We start from the raw sequence: 22,444 nt of genomic DNA, 5'->3' as shown, positions 1-22,444 counted from the left end.
GGGTGCAAATGGATAGGACATTTAATTTTTGAAGCTGATGTCCATAAGTTTTGGGATTTAGGGCCCTCTTTGGTAAAAATAGGTAATTGCACCGAGTATGCGAAAGAATTATTTTAAACTGGGCGGGTGTGATGCGGTCTCCTTTTAGTGCGGATGAATCCGATTCCAGGTTATGTTCAGTCAGAGAGAGAGAGAGAGTTCAGTCAGAAACTTCACTTTAAATACACACTTTTACTATGAGTGAATGAGCTACTGAGCTCTGAGTTTCCCCTTCTGAAGTCTCCATTGCTCCACCAGCCGCTCGCGTTCAGTAAAACTGAGCCGGATCCTCTTTTAGAGGCTGTACATGTGTTGTAAGCATGTAAAGACGTGTGATGTGGGCAGAAGAACTCCCGCAAAAAGTGACACGACACCCCAGTTTTTAGAATTAATATATTAGGCCAAGCAGGGATGGTCGTTCCAGCACATTGGTACCATTAAACACAATATTTATCCCTTCTCCACTCAGAAATGCTTCTGCTTTTAGTTTAGAAACAAAACAATCCGGATTGCCACTTTAACATTCCTTGATCCACAGTGATATTTTGAGCATTTTAAATGATATATGATTAATAATTTAATGTACAATAGCAGTAGTCAATTTTAATTTCAGTTTCTTTGTCTGTAAAAGAAAGCTGAAAGGTGAAGAGAGAAGGGTTTCTATAGCAGAATAATTATCCTAAACATATAATGTACTTCAATGCATTTTTAAAACACTGATTTCTAAAAAATGACCAAAGAATCATCAATCATCACCATACAACAAATACATCAAACAGCTTCGTCTTCAAATAGGACACCACTAGGACACCACGAGGCTGCGAGTTAAGAAGTGTCACCTGAAGCCTTTGTTTGGAGGCTCTCATGACATCTGGCCTGGCTTTAAAGGTCAGCCATGGGACAGGAAGCCCCTTTAATCCATCCAGCTGTAAGCAAAGGCGGATTTACCCCCAGCCCGACCCGTTTCCGCCCAACGGTAGCTGACCACTGCATCTAATCACATGCAGCACATCATCAGTTTCTCATCTTTACCTTCTTTGAACTTTTAAAGGCTTTGGAAGCGAAATTGACCTTCTTACAGCAATGATTCATCAACCAAACACAGTCTTCCTTAAGAGGATCCTTTAATTGGGAGCTTCTATTCACACAGGCTTATTTTTACATTGGAAGATTGATGAATGTACAGTAATTATTACCAGAGTTCCTTGGTGAATTTTAGTCACGGCTCTAGTCTGCCATATAGGGGAAGTCCACTAGATTAAGTTACTCCAACCACTTAAACTATGTAGCCATCACTGATTGGTGGAAACTTCACACTAGATCTCAAGCAGTTTGGACTGTGTGTCTCTCCGTTCTTCCTCCAGACTCTGCTCCCATGATTTACAAATGAAATGTAAAGTTTACTGATGATCAGTGATGGTTAAGAGAGACATGTCATCTGCTGGTGTTGATCCACTGTGTTTTATTATCAAGTCTAAAGTCAGTGCAGTGCTTTCCCGAAAAATCTTACAGCACTTAATGCTTTCCTCTGCTGACAACTTTTATTGAGATGTGGCTTTCATTTTCCAGCAGTACTTGGCACCAATTTGTCTTATATAATATTCAAATTTCCTAAGATTCAGATTTTTGGATTTTCATTGACTGTAGGCCATAATCAACAACAATAAAAGAAATTAATGCCTAAAGTAGATCAACCTGTGTGTAATACATCTATATAATATATGAATTTCACATTTTGAACTGAATTACTGAAATACTGTATTTTTTTAATGATATTCTATTTTTTTTAGATGCACCAGTAGCTTACATAACCCACATTTTATCACTTTATCTTAATGTCATTTGCATCTGCCCTTTCACACACTGAAAACCAAAATTAGCTGTATTGATGAACTCAAATAAATTAAGTATTTTTAACATAAAAAAATGGATATTTCCAATCATATACATGCAAACAGAGACCTTTGAGTTGATTCAACTATATTATGATTATATGCATGGTCTCTCTGTTGTAGGCTGTAAGAGCAAGCACCATTTTCTGAGCTGCTATCTCCGTGCAATACTTACTGTTCACTCTATAGCATTTTCTTCACCCGACCATACATTTTAGGGTAAAATTATTGTGCGAAGCAGTTGATATAACAAAAACAATTAAATTAACTATTATCCATCTATCTTATCTTATGTGTCTATCTTTATATCCACCCTGCAAACAAATATAATCTTAAAAAGTGAAATGATTTAATTTCAAGGCAATATATCTTATTCCTGTGGTTATTTAAAATAAGCTGTCATTTTATTTTTGTGACCAAATGTAAGATATAAAATCTTTTTTTTTTTTTTACTGGATTTAAGATTTTATGGTTATTTTAAGAAATCTTACTAAGGAACTTTGCTTACCCAATTGGAAGATTGTTATTTTTGTTAGTCAGAAGCATATATGTCTAATTTTTCATATGTTTTATATATTTTATATCAGATTTTCACCTCATCGTTACCGCTGGAGGTGGTGCCGCACACACACACACACACACACACACACACACACACACACACACACACACACACACACACTCTGCCATATAGTCCCACCATTTTAACACCTACTTGAACTTCAACAGATGAAAACCAAAATAGAGCCATCTAAGTTAAATGGTGTTAACTACATTATCCTTATACGAAGAAAAAATGTAGAAACCAAAAGTTTCATTTTTGCTTAATAATTCTTTAACTTCTCTTTCACACCTTCTATACACTGAGGTACGACCCAGCGTTAATGTAAAATGAGATCTAAAGAACAGAGAAAGATTAAAAAAAGGTCATGAAAGTACACAGAGCTGTGAAAGCCCCTCGACGGCGCTCTGTGTGGCCTCCTGTTCTGTCACACGACTGTGGATTTACCATACTGAGTCCAGGGGTCAAGTGAAGGTGGCATCCCCAACCAGCCAACTGGAAACCTTAGAGTTCAGGGGTCACGGAAAATCTGTCCCTTCGGATGACTGGCTATACAAATCAGATCCACTTGCTGCACAAGTTCAGAGTGAACTAGCATAACAGCTAATAGAGGAAGAAAAACAGAACATTTATAAGCATCTGAAAAAAAAAAACACTATTTGTCTAGACTATAGTTTCTGGTTATAATATATCTGTGGGTCTTTAGCAAGAAAAAAAAAACATATAAACTCCACATGTCTGTATCAAAAAGAGACATAAACGGTCCTTTTGTGGTTTGTTAGTCATTTAGCCGCTAGCGATAGCTAACGTTAGCTACTTTGCTTAACTGTACGTTAACTTAACTCCTCAACTCCTCTTCTCACATCTCCTCTTTTTTCCATTTGCCACCACAAAGTTGTTTATAATAAATATTAAGGTTTAATATCAGTCAAGTTAGCTAACCTTAAGCTAACGTTAGTGGCTAATGACGTTTCTGTAATAAAACTTCAACTTTATTTATTAAGTTATTTTACCTCAACTAAAAACCACTAAAATTACTTTTAAAAATAAAGTTTTAACACATAAAAGATTCATAAGCACAATTTTAATTTGTATATTTGTAAAATTATTGTTTTGCTAGCAAATTTCACTAAAGTACAGTTTTATTGCAGAAATATAGGCTTCCAAGACACATTTTGTAAAAGTAGTTTTATCATTAAAAGCACAGTTTAATAAATTAATGCTAAGTATATATTTTTATTAAGTACATAACCAGTGCAAAAATAGCACAGCCAAATTATATCTACTTTTTCTAGTATACTGAAATACAGACTAAGCAGGTACAAATTTAAGAATAACTAAAAAAAAAATAACTTTAATTATTACGCACATAATTCAAGTACAGTATTATTATATTTAAATATACAGCTTTTTACATGAGGCACTTGAATACAGACCACAGAGTGATGATAATGGAGAATGTAAGTGAAGTGGCTGGATTAAGGACCAGATGTCAGCAGCTCAACATTAATAAGGCTTAATCACTAATTAATGCCCAGCAAAGACCTGCTGGCAACCGGCAGTCACTCCAATTTGCCTATAAAATCCTAAAAACAAGGGATAAAAATATTTTTTTATGTTGTTGTTTATAAAATACCTCTTCCCTAATTGATCTGGAATCTGGAGATGTTTTAAATAGAGGATAATTAGAATACAAGTTAAATATGTTTATGTTAAAGCTACTGTTTATATATTTGCAACCCTAATTTCAAAATTAGTTGGAATTCTGTGTGAAATGTAAAAAAAGATTTAAAATCTCATAGAGCCATATTTAATTCACAATAAAACATAGAAGACATACATTGTACTATTTCATGAAACAATGTTTAGAACTCATTAAGAACTTGCTGGCAGCAACACGCCTCGAAAAAAAAATAGAACAATAGGAGCAATTTCTATATAACTCATGTGACTGGGTATAGAAAATGTTTTAGAGAGGCAAAGTGTCTCAGAAGCAAAAATAGACAATGGTTCACCAATCTACAAAAACTTTAGATATCTTTAGATAGTTTTAGATATACAGTATAACCATCTACAGCAGGAGAATCTGGAGAAATGAAAGTTGATGGTCAGTATCGAAAGCTGGTAATCTTTGGGCCCTCAGGTGGCACTGCACTAAAACAGGCTGCACTGATTCTGTACTTCAACAAACCACTACAAAACACAAATGCAGATTAAAACTGTATAATGCAAAGGACAAGTCACACGTCATTTGGTGTAAAATGCTCTGTTAAAGAGAAATTTACAGTCAGTAAAAATTGTCAGAATTGTTCACAGCAGTGGTACATTTGTGGCCTATGAGTATGCAAAAGAATGTAAGAAACACATTCCCTCTAAATGATTTTCTACTGTATTACTATTATCAAATTTGCACGATTTTTTTACATAATTTAGCCACTTACAGATATGTAATACTGGATCAATTTCTTCACAATATAAAATAATAACTCTAAAGTCTTCTCTTCTATTTTAATTACATAGTATTATTTCTCTTTGTACTATTTATTAATGTATACTAGTGTCTCAAAAAATAGAATATCATTGAGAAGTTTATTTATACACTTTTAAATAAAGTTATATACTTTATTTCAGTAATTCAGTTCAAAATGTAAAACTCATATATTATATAGATGTATTAAACTCAGAGTGATCTATTTTAAGTGTTTATATCTTTAATGATTGATGATAATTGATTATGGCATACAGCTAATGAAAACCCAAAGATCAGTGTCTCAGAAAGTTTTAATATTATATAAGACCAATTGGTACTTTTGGCAGTGTGGGCATCATGCCAAATCCTGCTGGAAAATGAAATCCACATCTCCATAAAAGTTTTCAGCAGAGAGAAACATGAAGCAGAACACCAGCAGATGACATGTCTCTCCAAACCATCACTGATTGTAGAAACTATATATATGCATGATACTAAATGTGGACAGATGGAGCCACAGAGGGAGGGATTGTCCTACAAGGCAGATGTTTATGATCCATTATTCTCCAGCAATTTATTCGTGTTCTATTTCCTCGCCCTTGGCCATAGGGTGGCCTGCGGGTCACTCCGGCTGAACCCGAGTCACCGCGGGCCATTCATCTCTCAGTGGGCCGCTAATGTGGTGGAGTTGCTGGAGTGAAAAGCTGTCAGGGCCACTTTCCATTCATCGTCCCCCTTGTTTTTTATCCCTCATACGTTTCAATTAGAGGCCAGGATAAAACTCTCGGGTAGCTAAGGGGAAAGCCCTGGACCTGCCCTTGCTTAATTTTCCCATTTGTAAGATGAATATTAGCTGCGGCACTGTCCCTATCGATTTGGGCTGAGGTTAAAAGCCTGGCAGACCTTGTCTGGAGCACAGGTTGCCCGGCAACAGCCTCCGTAGACCGGACCCCGGCCCTAGCCCAGACGTCCGGAGCTCCGGGCCTTGATTCCTGTGATTAAATGCTGCCCCGTCCCCTGTCACCCCGACCTTAACCCTGCATCTCGCTGCTCCTGGGTCACTTAACCTTGAACCCAATTACAAGATAAGGTTACTTAAGGGGGACCCTCACTTTCCTTTACTCAGCTAATAGGACAGTGCAGAAAAGGGCCAGCGCAGCTGATATGCTTCTAGCTAATTTGTAGGGTTGACAAAGGTCGCACTCAAACCATAAAGAACAGCTTCGATCTGTCATGCAAAAAGAAACTCAGCAATACACACCGAAGGCAGCCAGGCAAAGAGCCAAGTCTGCAACCACTTATTCAAATACCATCGTCAGGTACATCGCAATCAACCACCGGCTAATCTCGCTGCACCGACATATATGTGCTTCTAGTAATCTCGCTTCAGTTCTTTTAACGAGCGACCAGAAAGCCAGCACCCTTACCGTAACAGCCAGTTTGCTTAATTGGGAACAATCATTTTTGTAGGTGTCTTTTTTTAGTAAAGTCTTTTTTTTGTTTGTTTAATGATGTCTAGTTCATATACAATTGTGTTCAATCCTGTAAGTGAAATAGAACGATATCATATCAGGGTCTGAATTTAAAAGAATGTTTTAAATTAGTTTTATGTGAGTACAGTCAGGAAAGATATGTATGGAAAGAAATATTTGCACCATTAACAATTAATCTTACATTTAAAAAGAGTAAAGAAAATAACAGTATTTTAAAAAACCTATTAGTGTCACACCTGCACCTTTAAGATCAGCCTTGCCGGAGTACTAATAAGCTGACTCCGCCCCTTTCACACACCTGTGGGACATCAGCTTATGACTAGGACTATATATACTGGGACATTTGCTGAGTCTAGTTGCGAGATATTGCCACACTAGTGTTTTATCGAGCGGTTTATTCTGTGATTTGTTATTTCTGTTTTTTTGATCTTTGCCTGTCTTCGACCACGCTTTTGCCTTGTGATTTATTCCTGGTTTTGAACTTTGCCTGTATTTTTGGATTACCATTTTGCCTTGTGTTTTTGGATTAATAAAGCCTGCCTGCATTTGCACCCAAATCACCTTGGTTGATTCTTACAATTAGAAAAAAAGATTGTATTGTCATGGTTAGACAAAAACCTCTTAACTGTAACTTAACTAAGGGTTAACTAACCTTTACCTTTACTTAACTTTGAATGGACGCCAATGTAAAAATATTTCTATACAAGTGATTTTTTCATCTGAAAAAAATGATAAGTGTTAGCACAGCAGATACTGAATAGTTAAAGTAGTTAAATATTGAATAACTAATTTAGTAATTTAGATAAAAGTCATACAATATAGTAAATTATGAATAGTAGTTACTGACTCATTTTTTGCAATAGTTACTGGAATACATTGCTAAATAACTCCCAGTAGTCACTGAAGAAGTTTTTTTAGATAATGAATAATGTATTTGTAGTTAATAAGTATTATATAGCAATTGCCATTTTCCACCATGCTAACATTAGCTTATTTAAAGTACACATGGCTGGTTATAATTATGTGAAATTTGCTTTACAGTTTCTCTAAATGAGTTTGTTTTTGAAAGCTTTTACAATCCAGATTTTTTTTCAGAGTAACAAATACAAATAAATAAAATAAATAAAAATAGGCCAGATTAAAATCGTAAAGAAAAGTTGTACATGGCTTCCCATGTCTTGAGTGGAGCAACTGTCTAACACAGGGGTTTCCAAACTTTTTTTGTTGGGGGCCATAAGGACAAAGATATTTGAAGTCACGGGCCACACTCTGTAATAAAACAAATAATGAAATATACTATATATAATAATACATTTTCCTGATTATTTCATTTACACACTATTTTACTTGACTTACTATATATATTTTTGTCAGCGTTGTGTAAACTAAGACTTTTCAAATTGATGTTTAATTTCATGATGTCTCTTAATATTAAACTCCTTAATTACGGCAACTTATAGACTCTTTGGCCCGTTTTTCTGAGCTAGAAATGCGCACCCTATCCGCTTTTAGACTCTTTGATCTGTTTTTCTGCGCTAGAAATGCGCACTCTCTCTGCTTTTAGACTCTTTGGCCTGAATTTCTGTGCCAGAAATGCGCACTCTCTCTGCTTTTAGACTCTTTGGCCTGAATTTCTGTGCCAGAAATGCGCACCCTCTCCGCTTTTAGACTGTTTTGCTCCGTTTTTCTGCACAAAAATGCGCACCCTCTCCACTTTTAGACTCTTTCGCCCGTTTTTCTGCGCTAGAAATGCGCAACCTCTCCGCTTTTAGACTCTTTGATCCGTTTTTCTGCGCTAGAAATGCGCACTCTCTCCACTTTTAGACTCTTTGGCCTGTTTTTCTGCGCTAGAAATGCGCACTCTCTCCGCTTTTAGACTCTTTGGCCCGTTTCAAACTTTGAATCTCACATTATAAAAACCTGCTTAACAGCGGGCCAACTTTCATTCTATTTCTAAAATACCTCGCGGGCCGCTCCAAAAAAGGAAACGGGCCACAAATGTCCCGCGGGCCGTAGTTTGGACACCTCTGGTCTAACAGCTGCTGGTTAAAAGAGAGGGGGTCATACATTCAAATTCCCTGCAACACCACAACACTCTATTGTCCAGAGTCAGAAAGGCCTTACCTCAAATGATAGGGAGAGTTCTGACCTGCAGATGGGAATAAACAGGTAAGAAACTGAAACAATTGATTAATAATTGACAATAAACCGAGTTGAGTTAAAAGTTTAACTCTAAAAAACATCCTGTAAACGGTTACTGTATTTTTTACAGCATAGGTATCGGATCCAACCAATCCCTTGCCAGAAACGGAATTGCTGAATATAGATTGCACAGTTTAAGACCAAAATGAGTTACAGAAAAACATAAATATGCCCTTCTTATCTTTCCATCTGGGATTGAAGCTTTTCACCTGACCAGCTCTTGGTTTTTAGGTCAAGTCTTCAACTGGCCACATGCCGTGCTGATTAGCAGAAGGACATATCTGTTAAATTGCACCTCAGCCTCTCTATTGTGTTCTGCCAATGTTGGTGGAAAATCTGGAGTGACAGAATAAAGCTTTCTGCATATCTTGGCTGAGAAGAACCACATTAATGGTGTGTATATATACACAACCATCCGCGTGACGACTGAGTGACGTAACCAAGTTACTGCTTCTTTCTGTTTTCTGTAAGGAACAAATTTGCACTATATGAGTTGAGTGGTCTTAAATGGAGACGTTTCTGCTAAATGAAAGTGTGAGAACTGTAGAAAATATGTGTGTTGTTATTCCATTCTCTTCTGTTTGATAAAAATTAAGCCAAAATTGTCTGCCATATTACCCAATCAGAGATCAGAGGCAGAACTGGACTCACCTACTCATTTGGCAATCCCAGACCAAGCTTGTCTCAGACTGCCTTCATTGAGTTTACAGCGCAGCTAAAAAGAACGGAAGCAAACTAGATTTCCTTTCACTGGTTACACAGTTCATTGGTTTAAATAGGTTAAACTACTACTCAGCTATTTAAAATGGCAGTCCAATTTTTATTTATTTTCTAAACTGAAAGCAGAAGCATTTCTGAGTGGAGAAGGGACAGAATATTGTGTTTAATGGTACCAGTGTGCTGAAATGACCATACCTGCTAAGACTAATATATTCATTATAAAAACTGGGGGTTTGGTTCACTTTTATTCTGGCCATGTCACGCGTCTTTACGTACTTACGTCACAGGTACAGCCTCTAAAAGAGGATCCGTCTCAGTTTTATTGAATGCGAGCGGCTGGTGGAGCAAAGAAGACTTTAGAAGAGGAAACTCGGGAGCTCAGTAGCTCATTCACCCAGAGTAAAAACAAAGAAACGAAGGAGTGAAGTTTCTCTGAAGAGTGTTCTCTCTCTCTCTCTCCCCTGACTGAACATAACCTGGAATCTGATTCATCCGCTCTGAAAGGAGACCGCATCACACCCATTCTCACCAGAGAGGGCCATAAATCCCAAAACATACGGACATCAGCAGTAATAATCATGGGAACAATGCAGATCCTACACCAATATCCTCCACCAGTCTCTGAGGCAGAACCAGACTCACCTACACATTTGGTCGTCACACCCCCTCTCCCAGACCAAGCTGGTCCCAGACTGCCTTCATTGAATTTACAGTGCATCTTGCATACTTGCATAGGAGTGGAAGCAAATTTTATTTTTGCACTGAATACCCACTTAGTCTATTCAATGTAATGACTGATTAACAGAAAAAGTGCTGTTTATATAGGTTACACCAGGGGTGCCCAAACTTTTTTTGTTGGGGGCCAGAAGGAGAGTCACAGGCCACAGACTCTGTAATAAAACAAATAACGAAATATACCACTTTAAATAATACATTTTCCTGATTATTTTCATTTACACATCATTTTACTTGACTTACTATCTTTATTTATCTTTGACAGTGTTGTGTAAACTAAGATTTTTCAAATTGATGTTTCATTTCATGATGTCTCCTAATATTAAACTTGTTAATTACGGCAACTTTTAGGCTCTTTTGCCCTTTTTCTGTGCTACATTCGAACACTCTCGCCACTTTTAGACTCTTTGGCCCGTTTTTCTGCGCTAGAAATGTGCACTCTCTCCGCTTTTAGACTCTTTGGCACGTTTTTCTACGCTAGAAATGCGCACCCTCTCCGCTTTAAAACTCTTTGGCACGTTTTTCTGCGCTAGAAATGCGCACCCTCTCCGCTTTAAGACTCTTTGGCACGTTTTTCTGCGCTAGAAATGCGCACCCTCTCCGCTTTTAGACTCTTTGGCACGTTTTTCTGCGCTAGAACTGCGCACCCTCTCCGCTTTTAGACTCTTTTGCCCCGTTTTTCTGCGCTACAACTGCGCACTCTCTCCGCTTTTAGACTCTTTGGCACGTTTTTCTGCGCTAGAAATGCGCACCCTCTCCGCTTTTAGACTCTTTGGCCCGTTTCTGACACCTAGCGTACAAACTTTGAATCTCACATTATAAAAACCTGCTTAACAGAGGGGCAACTTTCATTCTATTTCTAAAATACCTCCCGGGCCGCTCCAAAAAAGGAAACGGGCCGCAAGTGGGCCGCGGGCCGTAGTTTGGACACCCCTGGGTTACACTAATACTCAGCTACTCAAAGTAATAATCATAGGCAAAATAAATCTCCTGCAGATCCTGCAGGTCACCAATCTTTTCCAGTCTGTGCCATAGAGACCAAAGGCAGAACTAGACTCTCCTACTCATTTGGTTGTCACGCCCCTCTCCCAGAATAAGCTTGTCTCAGACTGCCCTCATTGAATATATAGCGCAGCTCAAAGGTGTGGAAGCAAAGAAGATGTTTCCATTAGATACCCACCCATGTTTGTACAGTAAGTGTGATGATTAACAGTAAAAGTTCAGTTCACTATTACTCAGATACTCCATATAATAATCATGGGGACAATAAATCTCCTGCAGATCCTGCAGGTCACCAATCTTTTCCAGTCTGTGCCGTAGAGACCAGAGGGCAGAACTAGACTCACCTCATCATCTGGTAATTAAACCCCTCTCCCAGACCAAGCTTGTCTGAGACTGCCTTCATTGAGTTTACAGCGTTGCTTTAAGGAGCGGAAGCAAAGTTTCCACTGAATACCCACCCAGTTTATCCAGTAAGTGTGATGATTAACATTTAGATCACCAGTCTCTTCCAGATAATGCTGTCAATCAAGGTTTTAAAAATGATTTCTGGGGACAAAATAAAAATATTATTACAAGGGAAACTAAGTGTTAGAATTCAATGCTGGAGCTAGAAAGTCAGTTTACAGGGAAGGGAAAGGTATTGGCTTTCTACAGTCTTTGTTTAACAAAATCTAACCATTATAGGAAACTAAATTCAATTTTATTTATATAGCGTTTTTTTACAACAAAAACACTGTTTACAATAGTTTGAATGCATGGTAGATTATTTTGGGTTAATATCCTTGATTTCAGATGAAACAATGAATACCCAGGCATTAATTTTGTCCATACAGTGCACTCTGTGACAAAGGTTTGGCTGCTTCAGTTGTGCACTAGGGCTACAAGGATAATTAATAGCTAACAACTAGTGAAAGCATGGTGCTAACGGCCTGCCTACATCCTCACACTGTTGCCCCAAACTGTGTCAAGCTGTTAGGTAATCTCAGACAGGCTTGCTTATGTGCTTTCTGACACTGTATGACACATTGTTTCAGGGGTTCATGAACTTTCATGACCCAACAAAAACTGTACGCACAAAAATAAAACAAAAACTCATGGCACAGCTTATTGTCAGTGTATGATAAACCCTGGAATTGCTATATTTTTCACAGTAAGTTGGAAATGAAAAACAAGGGCATCCATTATTTACAAACACCCCATATCTTTGCTGATTAAACACAAGTGAAGAATAATTGGGAAATAACAAGCAAAAAATAAGCGGTGCTGTCAATGTCAATGTGTTAACACATACAACTAAACTGGAAACTTTAACACATTTGTTTTTTCACGCAAATTTTTAGCTCCAAGTCTCTCCCACAATTCAGTCTTTTTTCAGAGTCTGATGATGTGCATGAGTGCTTTAATTTAGTTATGTAAACATAGCAACAATGTGGATTAAATCTCATAACTAACTAAGCCTCACTCTTTTACTTATCCCTCCTCTTATTATTCTCTCTCTCTTTCCAGGGCTCCAGACTAACTTTTTATAACCACCATCCCAGAACCACCCCAAAGCTTAACATCATCTGAACCAACCTAAAAATCATCACACAATATATATTTTTAAACATTACTGTTGTATTTATTTGTGCATTTTTGTATTGTAATAATATCAATTGTTTTTCTCTCACTTTTCAAGTGAAGAAATTGAAGTCTGTCCACATCCGTTCTTCTTCTTGAAACTGAAATTTTGCTGTTAGACAGAGGGTGATGCAGTTTCCCTGTTTACCGTTGCCACTTTTGAAGCTCCACAGTTGACAGATATGTCAAATATTCCCTTTAGAGCCTTTCACCAGTAGCACTATGTTAACCCTCTTCCACTTTGAGTGTTACCAGCAAGCAGATCAGATTGGCTCTGTGTTAAAAGGTGGGACAAACATACTCTACTGCAAGCATTAAAAAATTATATTCATATTTCATATTTCAACCAGCAGGTGGTCTCCTTAAAAACTGCTTATAACCATTTTTTCAAAGGGATTTCTCCCAAAAACCTTACACAAGCCCATGTGCTATTTTTTATCGTCCCCGGGACTGTGGATGATGCTAGTCTGGAGCCCTTCTCTCTGTCTTTCATTATCTTTCTCTTCTTCCTGTTCCTTCTGTGTCTGGATTTATTGACTGACATATTTCAACAGAATTTGATTTTTGTGTGCAAAAAAAATTGCAATGCACGCCACAATAAGCATGTATTTTTTTTGCTTCCACAAAATGACAAAGAAGTACAAGCATTTTAACTTGTGATTGATTGTGATTAATTATAGAATATTGTAGTGATTGTAGTAAGTGATTCTCCAATGAAATGGAACAGCTTACCAGTTGAGATCAGACAAGCAGCATCGGTAAACAGTTTCAAATAGCAGCTGAAGACATATTTTTATAAACTTTGTTTTAATAATTGAGCCGTTGGTTTTATTATACATCGATACATGTATTGATTTACATTTTATGTTATTATTAACACAATTCAATTATTTACAGGATGCTACTAGTAATAATTCATTGTAAAATGTATGAAATTTTTGGTATGTATTGTTAGGAATGTACAGTTTTCTCAATGCTAACAGCCTGACTGTACTCCTGGCAGAGTCTGAAAAAAAAACAGCTAGCTGAAGATTTTAATACAGCAGTGTATTTGTGCAGCCTGGTTGCTTAACAGGCAGGGAAAGAGGGAGGAGAGAGAGAGAGAGACGGAGAGAGAGAGAGAGAGAGACAGTGAGAGAGAGAGAGTATGCAGCTGACCGATGTTTGAACTCCCTCTGAACTGAGGATGAACCCTCAACTTGAGGATGGCCGGTCACACATCTCCCCGAGAGCCTGATGCTGGGACCAGCACACAATCATGTTGCACACACACACACACACACACACACACACACTCTCTCACACACACACTGTCACATATCCGCACAAACAAATACACAAACACATGCATGCGTGCACACACACAAACACACACGCAGGAACAGGCAGTAATCTGCTGGCATGAAGGTCAACCCTGACCCAACCCCAATTCCCTCTGTGCCAATCAGGTGTGTGTGTGTGTGTGTGTGTGTGTGTCTTTGTTTAAAACCAGGACACACATACAAACCCACATATTGTATAAACTGGCAAAGCAAAGGTTTGGACTCCCTACTTACTGTAAATTACTGTAAATTAAGTTTCAATTACAAATAGCCTAATGCAAATTGGCACCACTGCATGACCAGTATATAAGCTGTGCTCAGAATGCCAAACCAAACCTGATTTTTAAAACATGTAGACTAAATCCAGAGTTAGTCAGTGAGTGTGGCCATTTCCCTGTTTACTGTTGCTTTTGAAGCTCCACAGTTGACAGACATGGCAATCCACCAAATCACATTTGTAGGTGGTTTAAATGCAATCATAGTTGGATTTGTATATGTGTCTCAGACTGGATGCTCTGGACGCTTAAATCCACTGATGATATTGGATAATAAAACATAAAACTTGGCTCATTGGAAGTATAAGGACAGTCATTAAGTTTTAGATTGAAACAAATGCTTCCAAAGCCAATAGATCTAATGAACGGGCTGCAATTGGTTTAGACAGATGTTGCTGGTCTGTTTAAAGCTTTGGTGTTCAGCCGGTATGCACCAGAGCTGTATAGAGAGAGAGTCTGAAGTTAGTCTGTAGTAGCTAATGCCAGCAGCCCCATACAGCTAAAGCAGAGTAAAGTGATTCACTTTTTTTAAGCATGTATATTTGCACGTACAGTATATTAAAGTATCATGAGTCCCCTACTAAATCACCATTGTTAAGAATATTAACAGAACAGAGTAAGGTAAATTAGACAGGGCTATCAAGATAATCCCATCTGTGTGTTTAGGTATATATTAGTGTATCTCAAAAAAGTAGAACAGTTTGAATAGTTACTTTATTTCAGTAATTTAGTTTAAAATTTCAAACTCATATTATATAGATGTTTTACACACAGAGTTATCCTTTTTTTTAAATAATTTTATTTCAGATTTTTCCTAATTTTCTCCCAATTTGGATATCCAATTGTCCCACCCCTTTGTGCGTCCCCATCACCGGTGGCACCTGCGACCCTTGGAGGATGCGGATGAGCACACGCCTCCTCCGACAGGTGTGAAGTCAATCACCCCTTTTTTCGAGCTGCTGCTGAATCATTGCTTGAGCAGCATCACAGCGCGCTCGGAGGAAAGCACAGCGGCTAGGTTCCGATACATCAGCTCACAGACGCCTCGTGCCACCAGACGCCACCTTTAAGTGTGATGGGGAGAGAGCGCCATCTACCCACCCGGAGGGAGAAAGGCCAATTTTGCTCCTTGATGGCAAAGCTGCATGAGCGGGGGTTCAAACCTGCGACCTCCCGCTCATAGTGGCAGCGCATTAGACCGCTGGACCACCCGGCGCCAACAGAGTGATTTTTAACGTTTATTTATTTTAATGTTGATGATTATGGCTTACAGCCAATGAAAACGCAAAAATCAGTGTCTCAGAAAATTTGAATATTATATAAAACCAACTGGTACTTTTGGCAGCGTGGGCAGTGTGCCAAGTCCTGCTGGAAAATGAAATCCACTTCATCATAAAAGATGTCAGCAGAGGGAAGCATGAAGTGCTGTAAGATTTTGTGGGAAAACACTGACATGATAAAACACAGTGGACCAACACCAGCAGATGACATGTCTCTCCAAACTTTCCAAATTTCATTTAAAAATCAAGGGATCAGAGTCTGGAGGAAGAGTGGAGAGACCCACAGTGCAAGCTGCTTGAGGTCTAGTGTGAAGTTTCCATCAGTGATGGTTCGGAGATCACTTAACTCTTTCAGACCTGAAATATTTCCAGTTTTAATGCTGTTTTTGTATGTGCACTCAATGCACTTAAAAACAAATGAATCAATAAATAAATGTATTAAATAATAATAAAATATCTTATTTATATTTTATGTTTATTGCAGTATTGCCTCACTTGTTTAACATTATAATTTTATTTGATATAACTTTTTATTTCACAAATCCTAAGCGGTAAAAACTCACAACATGATGGCGAAATATCCTCATATAGCTGGGATGCTGTTATGCTTTGCTTCAGTGTGCAGATTTTAATATTTCCAACGCTGAGGGTGGGGCTAAGCTGCTGTTCAATTTGCTGATACATGTATGTTCTAATAGACAGTAGTGCTTAATCTGAGTTAAGGGGTAGAATATGCAAGAAAGAAGAACTAACATCACACACAAAACACATGACCATTGGAAATTTCACAATTATATATTACATAATAATATAGAATATATTTTTTGTTGTTTTTCACACGCACATACTGTATATATATATATATATGGATCACTTATGGATAAATAATTTTAATAACCCCTTGTTTTTGTTTTCTTTTTAGTTATTTTTTTTATATTGTCCATTGTATTTTTATTCTATTCAATATTATATTCTTCATTTACATGGACTGTTTAGGTTCAAAAGTGAAATATATGTATTATTGTTTATTTGCAATACTAAGTTAAGTTTGTAACTGTAATATTTAATTTCTTAATGTAAAACATGTTAATGATTAACTAACCCCCCTCAGTGTAATAATAGGATCTGAATGCTGCTATGAATGGACTACAATACATGAATGGACTATCGATAGGATGACATATACAGGAAGGTATGTTTAATTATCCAAAATATGTCTAAAAAAAGAGAACATCCTAACAAGCAGTGTTAATATTTCTTTACTATCTCCATTGCTAATTATTCGACCAATATTTAGTGCAATAGCGTTTCTGACCTCAAACAGGTAATGGTTCAGTTAGGATAATACACTTATTTTTCACAATAAAATACATGTTTAACCTTTTTAAAAAATGTTTTACTACTCTGTTACTTTTAAAAGACACATAAAACTGTAGTTTTACATAACATTAAAACATAACATTGCAATTTTTAGTTTTAGTTTTTGTAGGGTGTGGTTGCAAATATTTTCATAATATATATGTTGATTACACTGATTACAGCAAGCAGAATAAGTTTTATATAAAAAAAATAAATTAACTAAATTTACTATTTAAAAAAAACTATTTTTATTAAATCTTTAAACTTTAAAACGGGTCAATTTGACCTGTAAAATAACAGGAGGGTTAATATTGTACATATTGTAACTATTGTTAGTACTGTATAGTGAAACCGCAGCTCTGTCTCAGTGTTTTAAATTACCCACCAAAAAAAAACTACTGGAGCTCCACGTGAATCACGTGACCACGGAGCGTTTTGGACTGAAGCGCCGGCATCGTTGCTAGGTTACCTGTAAGCATAAGAACGGCACCTGTAGAACGCCTCTCAGCCAATCAGATTGCAGGTTCGGAATGTTGATGACGTCCCTGCGCTGATGATGTCAACATGCTTATCTGAGGCTCCTCAGCCAGAGCTGATTATTCTGCAATAATAGAGGAGCTGATGGATGTAAGTCTGGAAAAATATGTTTTTCACATTGTTTGAGTTTGTGTAGCTGCAGAGAAAGAAAGATAATTAACTAATAATAATTAATAATTTATTTATTTCCATAGTTCTTTTATTTTTGGTTTATTTTTCTTATTTCTGGATAAGAACAGTACAGACTAGCTTAGTTAAAATGTTTTATTATATCTCTGTTTGGAATATTCAAGGTCCCTAGTGAAAAAAAACAAAAAAAAAGTATGTTTTAAAGAGTGATAAAATGGAACAACGTTTTTTTTTTGTACTTATTATACTTTAACTGTATAAAAAACAATAGTACAAAAGTCTTACTTAAACTGTGCTAAGCGCACTTATTAATTAACTCTACTAAAATTGAACTATTTTAAATATACTTAAGTAACATTTAAAATTATAACTTAATATACATATTACTCCACATTTTAAATATGCTTACAGTAAAATTATAATACATTTAATGAGTATTACTTAACTGTACCACTATTAATACATCAGCTATATTAGAAATGTATTAAGAATTGATGTAGCACACTTCTAGCTACTACAATTTTTAGTGTGTTACAAATTTAATATTTTTTTTAATTAGTAATAGTAATTTAATTTACTTTCTAAAAAAAGTTACACGATGCATTGCACTTTCAGTGAAATTAAATTAAAAGTTAAAAGTTAGCAAAGCTCTGAATGGTGATATTTAAGGTATTCAATTTAAGATCATGTTAGAATAAACCCTGTAATGATGTTGATATGATGAACATCAGCTGTTTGGGTGGTTTTCTCAGTATTTTGGTATCAGTTTTCTCAGGAAAATGTGGGGAAAAGATGCTTGAAAGAAATGTGTTAATAATTAGATTAGATCTGCCATTAACTAACTAGATTTCATATTAAAATATATTTGGCATGGATCTTGTTTGTAAAGAAATGCTTTAAATATGAAACTCACACAGATATTAAATGTATTGTATGGATTCTTTTGACGGCTCATTCAGGAAACACCAGAAATCACAGAGGGAACCAGCAGCATGCAGCCACCCTATCAGAAGAAGGAGCAGCGGATTAAATCAAGCTCAAACACTCAGACACACACATCACAATCATATCTACTTACAGTAGAACATGATGAAGATGATCGTGTCACTGTTTTAAGTTTGAGTTTATTACAGAGATCTCCTTCTCAGATGACGAAGGTAAGTGAGGAGCTGAGACTGATAGACCTGGAGGAGGAAGAGCAGGAGGAGAAAATACAGATGGAGGCCGATGCTAAAGCTGAGGTGAGTTTGCAGATACAGTTTCCTACAGATTTAATTACCAGCATTCTGCTTTTATATAATAGGGTTTTTTAATTTCCAAGAATGATACAGGTCATGATACAGGAGTTACGATTCAACATATCACAACATTTATTGGACTGTGTTTTCTTCTCCACCTTCCAGATGTTCATCAAAAGGGCAATTTCAGGAATACTGGAGAAACCAATTGGCACAAAAGTGGCTAACAGAGGCTCCATGCAGTACTCCCGGGGTAAAGTTGGAAAGAGTGTAAGTATCTGAATAGAAAGTGTTTTAAAATGAGTATTTTAAAGACGTTCACACCTACAGTTAGTTCTCTCTGGTCTGAATCATCTAAGCTGTGTGTAAAGTTTAGAAGATTACATATTCCAGTGTTTGAGATGGTTCTTGTTGGTAGAGTAATGCTGCTGCTGCTGCAGGTGTGAAACTCACAGATATTAAATGTATTGTGTGAATTTTTCTCACAGCTCTATCAGAGTAAGACAGAATTCGATCTGAGAGACCCTCACATGCAACAGATGCCCGTTACCTACAGCAGCCTGCACGACAAGCACTTGAAGAAGTTTTTCAACAAGCCTGGGAGAAGGAAGCAGCTCATCGACCAGGGCTTGATTACGGAGGATGGACATGTACGTAGATTATATTTACACACAGTTACAGTACAGCCTCTGCCCTACTAAACACTTCCGTGTGTTTCCAAAGAGGGGGACTTAATTTACTTAGTAAACTGCATTGATTCTCCCTGTATAACACAAGGCTTATGAATGATTAGCGATCCATTTCAGTCACAGTTTGTGAAATGTAGCACTCAGACTTAAAGAACCCATATCTTTAGGTCCATTTGCAGCATTTATTATGATTATGTGAGGAGTAAAGTGTACATTTAGAAACATTAGCAGTGTTCACATAATCCACAGTGAGGGCAAATTAGTGAGAGCAGTTTCCCATGATATGAAGCCTTAAATTCACACTTTAAAACCTTTTAAGATCACTTTAGAAGATCCAACAATATGAATTATCCTTTTATTTCAGGTGCTGTGCTCCCAAAAGGAGTTTAACCAGTACATTGACTACCAGAAGTACATCAAACCTAAAAAGGGCGAGCTTCCTCTTCAAGATACGGTAAGTAAGCTTTTAAAGCTTTTAGTGTTCTCAAAGAAAATGCAGATCCTTAAAACATCTTAAATCCAATGCAGCAGACAGTTAATTTCATTTCTCTTTCATTTCGGTACATCTCCTACTCAGATGGTTAAAGGTTCAGATTCAGAGGTTCAGATTTAGACCTGTGGTTTCAATGCCTTGCTGGGAACAAACTGCTGGCTAGCGTTATAATTGTGTGAATAATTTGAATTTATTACAGAGACCTCCATGTCAGATTACAAAGAAGATTGAGCTCACAGATCTGGTGGAAGAAGAAGAGGAGGAAGTCGTGGAGGAAGTCCTTACCAGCAGTCCTTCAAAAGATGACATCCTAGCTGGTGAGTAACAAAAAAGGCTATATCAGTATTTCCTAATCACTGTCAGGGGGGAACTGCCCCCTCCAGTCCCCTCTATGGCTAAAAGAATCACTTTTTAGTGCCCTCTAGAGTGGCAAAAAAGAGACAAAGTGCCATTTTGACTGCCCTCCTTGTGTAAAGTGACCACTAGAGAGTTTCAGTAAATTATGATGATGTGCTCTTTAGATTTTAATTAAAGGATTTTAATTAGTGCCCAACTATGGATGCCCTTCTGCTTTTAGTTAAGTAGAAAAGTATAAAACTGCCCTTTACACATTCTAAACATGCCACTGTTCTTGACTGCTAAACTGTGATAAATATTTTCTTTTTTTTCTCTACAGGCTTAAAGAAGATCAAAATCTTCTTTAAGAAAGCATGGATGACAGTAAAACGGGCCTTTACCAGTAGAAGACGCCCCAGCCCCAGCCCCAGCCCCAGCTAAATTCCCACCTTGTCTATGTTCTATCACTTCTTTTCTATATTAATGAAATTATTTGGTCAGTGTAATCCAGTAGGCTAATTTATGAGCTGAGCTCCATCGTTATAGATGTTGAGTTAATTTATGTCAGTATATTTGTGCAGCACACTGAGCAGCAGACATCTCACTTCTCCCGTGACTTCGGTCGGTGATTCTAGCGCATATTAATAACGGCCCCCTGATGCCTCTAAATCATCTATAATTTGAGTGAAAGATGCAGCTAATTGCTAATAGCTGATTGGCTGCTGCTTGTATTTAGAATTATCACTGAGCTCTGTGAGCAATATTTAGGCTCCAGAGCTAATATTAAATTAGGTTTAGAGGGGATATTTGGACAGGGATAAATTTATTATATATTGTATAAGTAATGTAGATGATTTGCAGGCATCAAGGAGCCACTATATAAAAACACTGTATATGTGGTCTTAAAGTGACGTCATATCATGAATTAGTCATATGTGGTTTAGACCAGAGGAGGATGGGTCCCCCTTGTGAAGCCTGGTTCCTCCTGAGGTTTCTTCCTACAGGGGAGTTTTTCCTCACCGCTGTCGCCTCGTGCTTGCTCACTTGGGGTTTTGTAAAAATCACTAGACTAATAAACTTGATGTGACGTCACTTTAGAGAAACCACATAACAGCGAAATTAGCCATGACCAAATCATTTCATTATATACTGTTCCTTTACCACCACCCCTCCCCCAAAATAATCCAATAAAATCATTTCATTATATACTGTTTCTTTACCCCAAATCCAATCATATCATATAATGTTTAATTTCCAAATAAATTGCAAATTATAAAAAAAAATATTAATGTTGTGGTTATTTGTACACTACAAAACTATTTTTTTCATTTGAAGATTATGTTAACACACATCTAGACAGCTTTGGACACTCAGGCTAGTCCTGAATATTGAACAGATGTGGGAACTGAATTTATGAGGTTTAAGTACTTAATTACTTATTACAATATTTCATAGATTTTCAATACAGACTTGCTATTTAAGACAGGACAGAATAACAATTTACTGTGGCTTGCAAAAGTATTCATAACCCTTGAACTTTTGGATTGAACATTGCTCCGTGAGACGTTCAAAGCTTGGGAAAAAGATAGATAGATAGATAGATAGATAGATAGATAGATAGATAGATAGATAGATAGATAGATAGATAGATAGATAGATAGATAGATAGATAGATAGATAGATAGATAGATAGATAGATAGAACACAATACACAGTGAACACCAGTTGATGTGCATAAAGTGAGGATAACTGATGTCAGCCATACAGAAAGTGCAAATAAACAGTTATATAATCATTTAAATTTAGCAGTGCAAAAGATACGTAAACAGTAGATGAATTAACTAGTGAATGAACTACTAGTGCAGAATAGGGTAGAACTGTAAAAATAGTGTTATAGGCATCAGCAAGTCTGAGGGTGTGTCCATAGCTGAGGGTGTGTGAGGGCAGAGTGAAAAAGTGTCACAGAGTCTTTAGCTTGCTGTGCTGAGAGGAGTTGAACAGTCTTATGGCCTGAGGGACAAAAGACTTTCGGAGTCTGTCTGTGGAGAAGG

The 22,444-nt window shown here is 37.0% G+C and overlaps 1 protein-coding gene across 1 annotated transcript; it reads left to right on the top strand.

The window, feature by feature from the left end:
• The first annotated feature begins 17,463 nt into the window (after positions 1–17,463).
• LOC103026183 (uncharacterized) lies at positions 17,464–21,667 on the top strand. Its single transcript, XM_007242199.3, has 7 exons — positions 17,464–17,598; positions 18,597–18,878; positions 19,041–19,145; positions 19,364–19,525; positions 19,929–20,018; positions 20,257–20,374; positions 20,734–21,667. The coding sequence occupies exons 1-7, from the start codon at positions 17,593–17,595 to the stop codon at positions 20,832–20,834; spliced, it is 864 nt and encodes a 287-aa protein (XP_007242261.3). The 5' UTR covers positions 17,464–17,592; the 3' UTR covers positions 20,835–21,667.
• Positions 21,668–22,444: the final 777 nt, after the last annotated feature.

Source organism: Astyanax mexicanus, chromosome 1 (assembly GCF_023375975.1).
Source record: "Astyanax mexicanus isolate ESR-SI-001 chromosome 1, AstMex3_surface, whole genome shotgun sequence".
Lineage (NCBI taxonomy): Eukaryota > Metazoa > Chordata > Actinopteri > Characiformes > Acestrorhamphidae > Astyanax > Astyanax mexicanus.
Note: the sequence above shows the minus strand (reverse complement) of the source record. Positions and strands in the feature narration are given on the sequence as shown.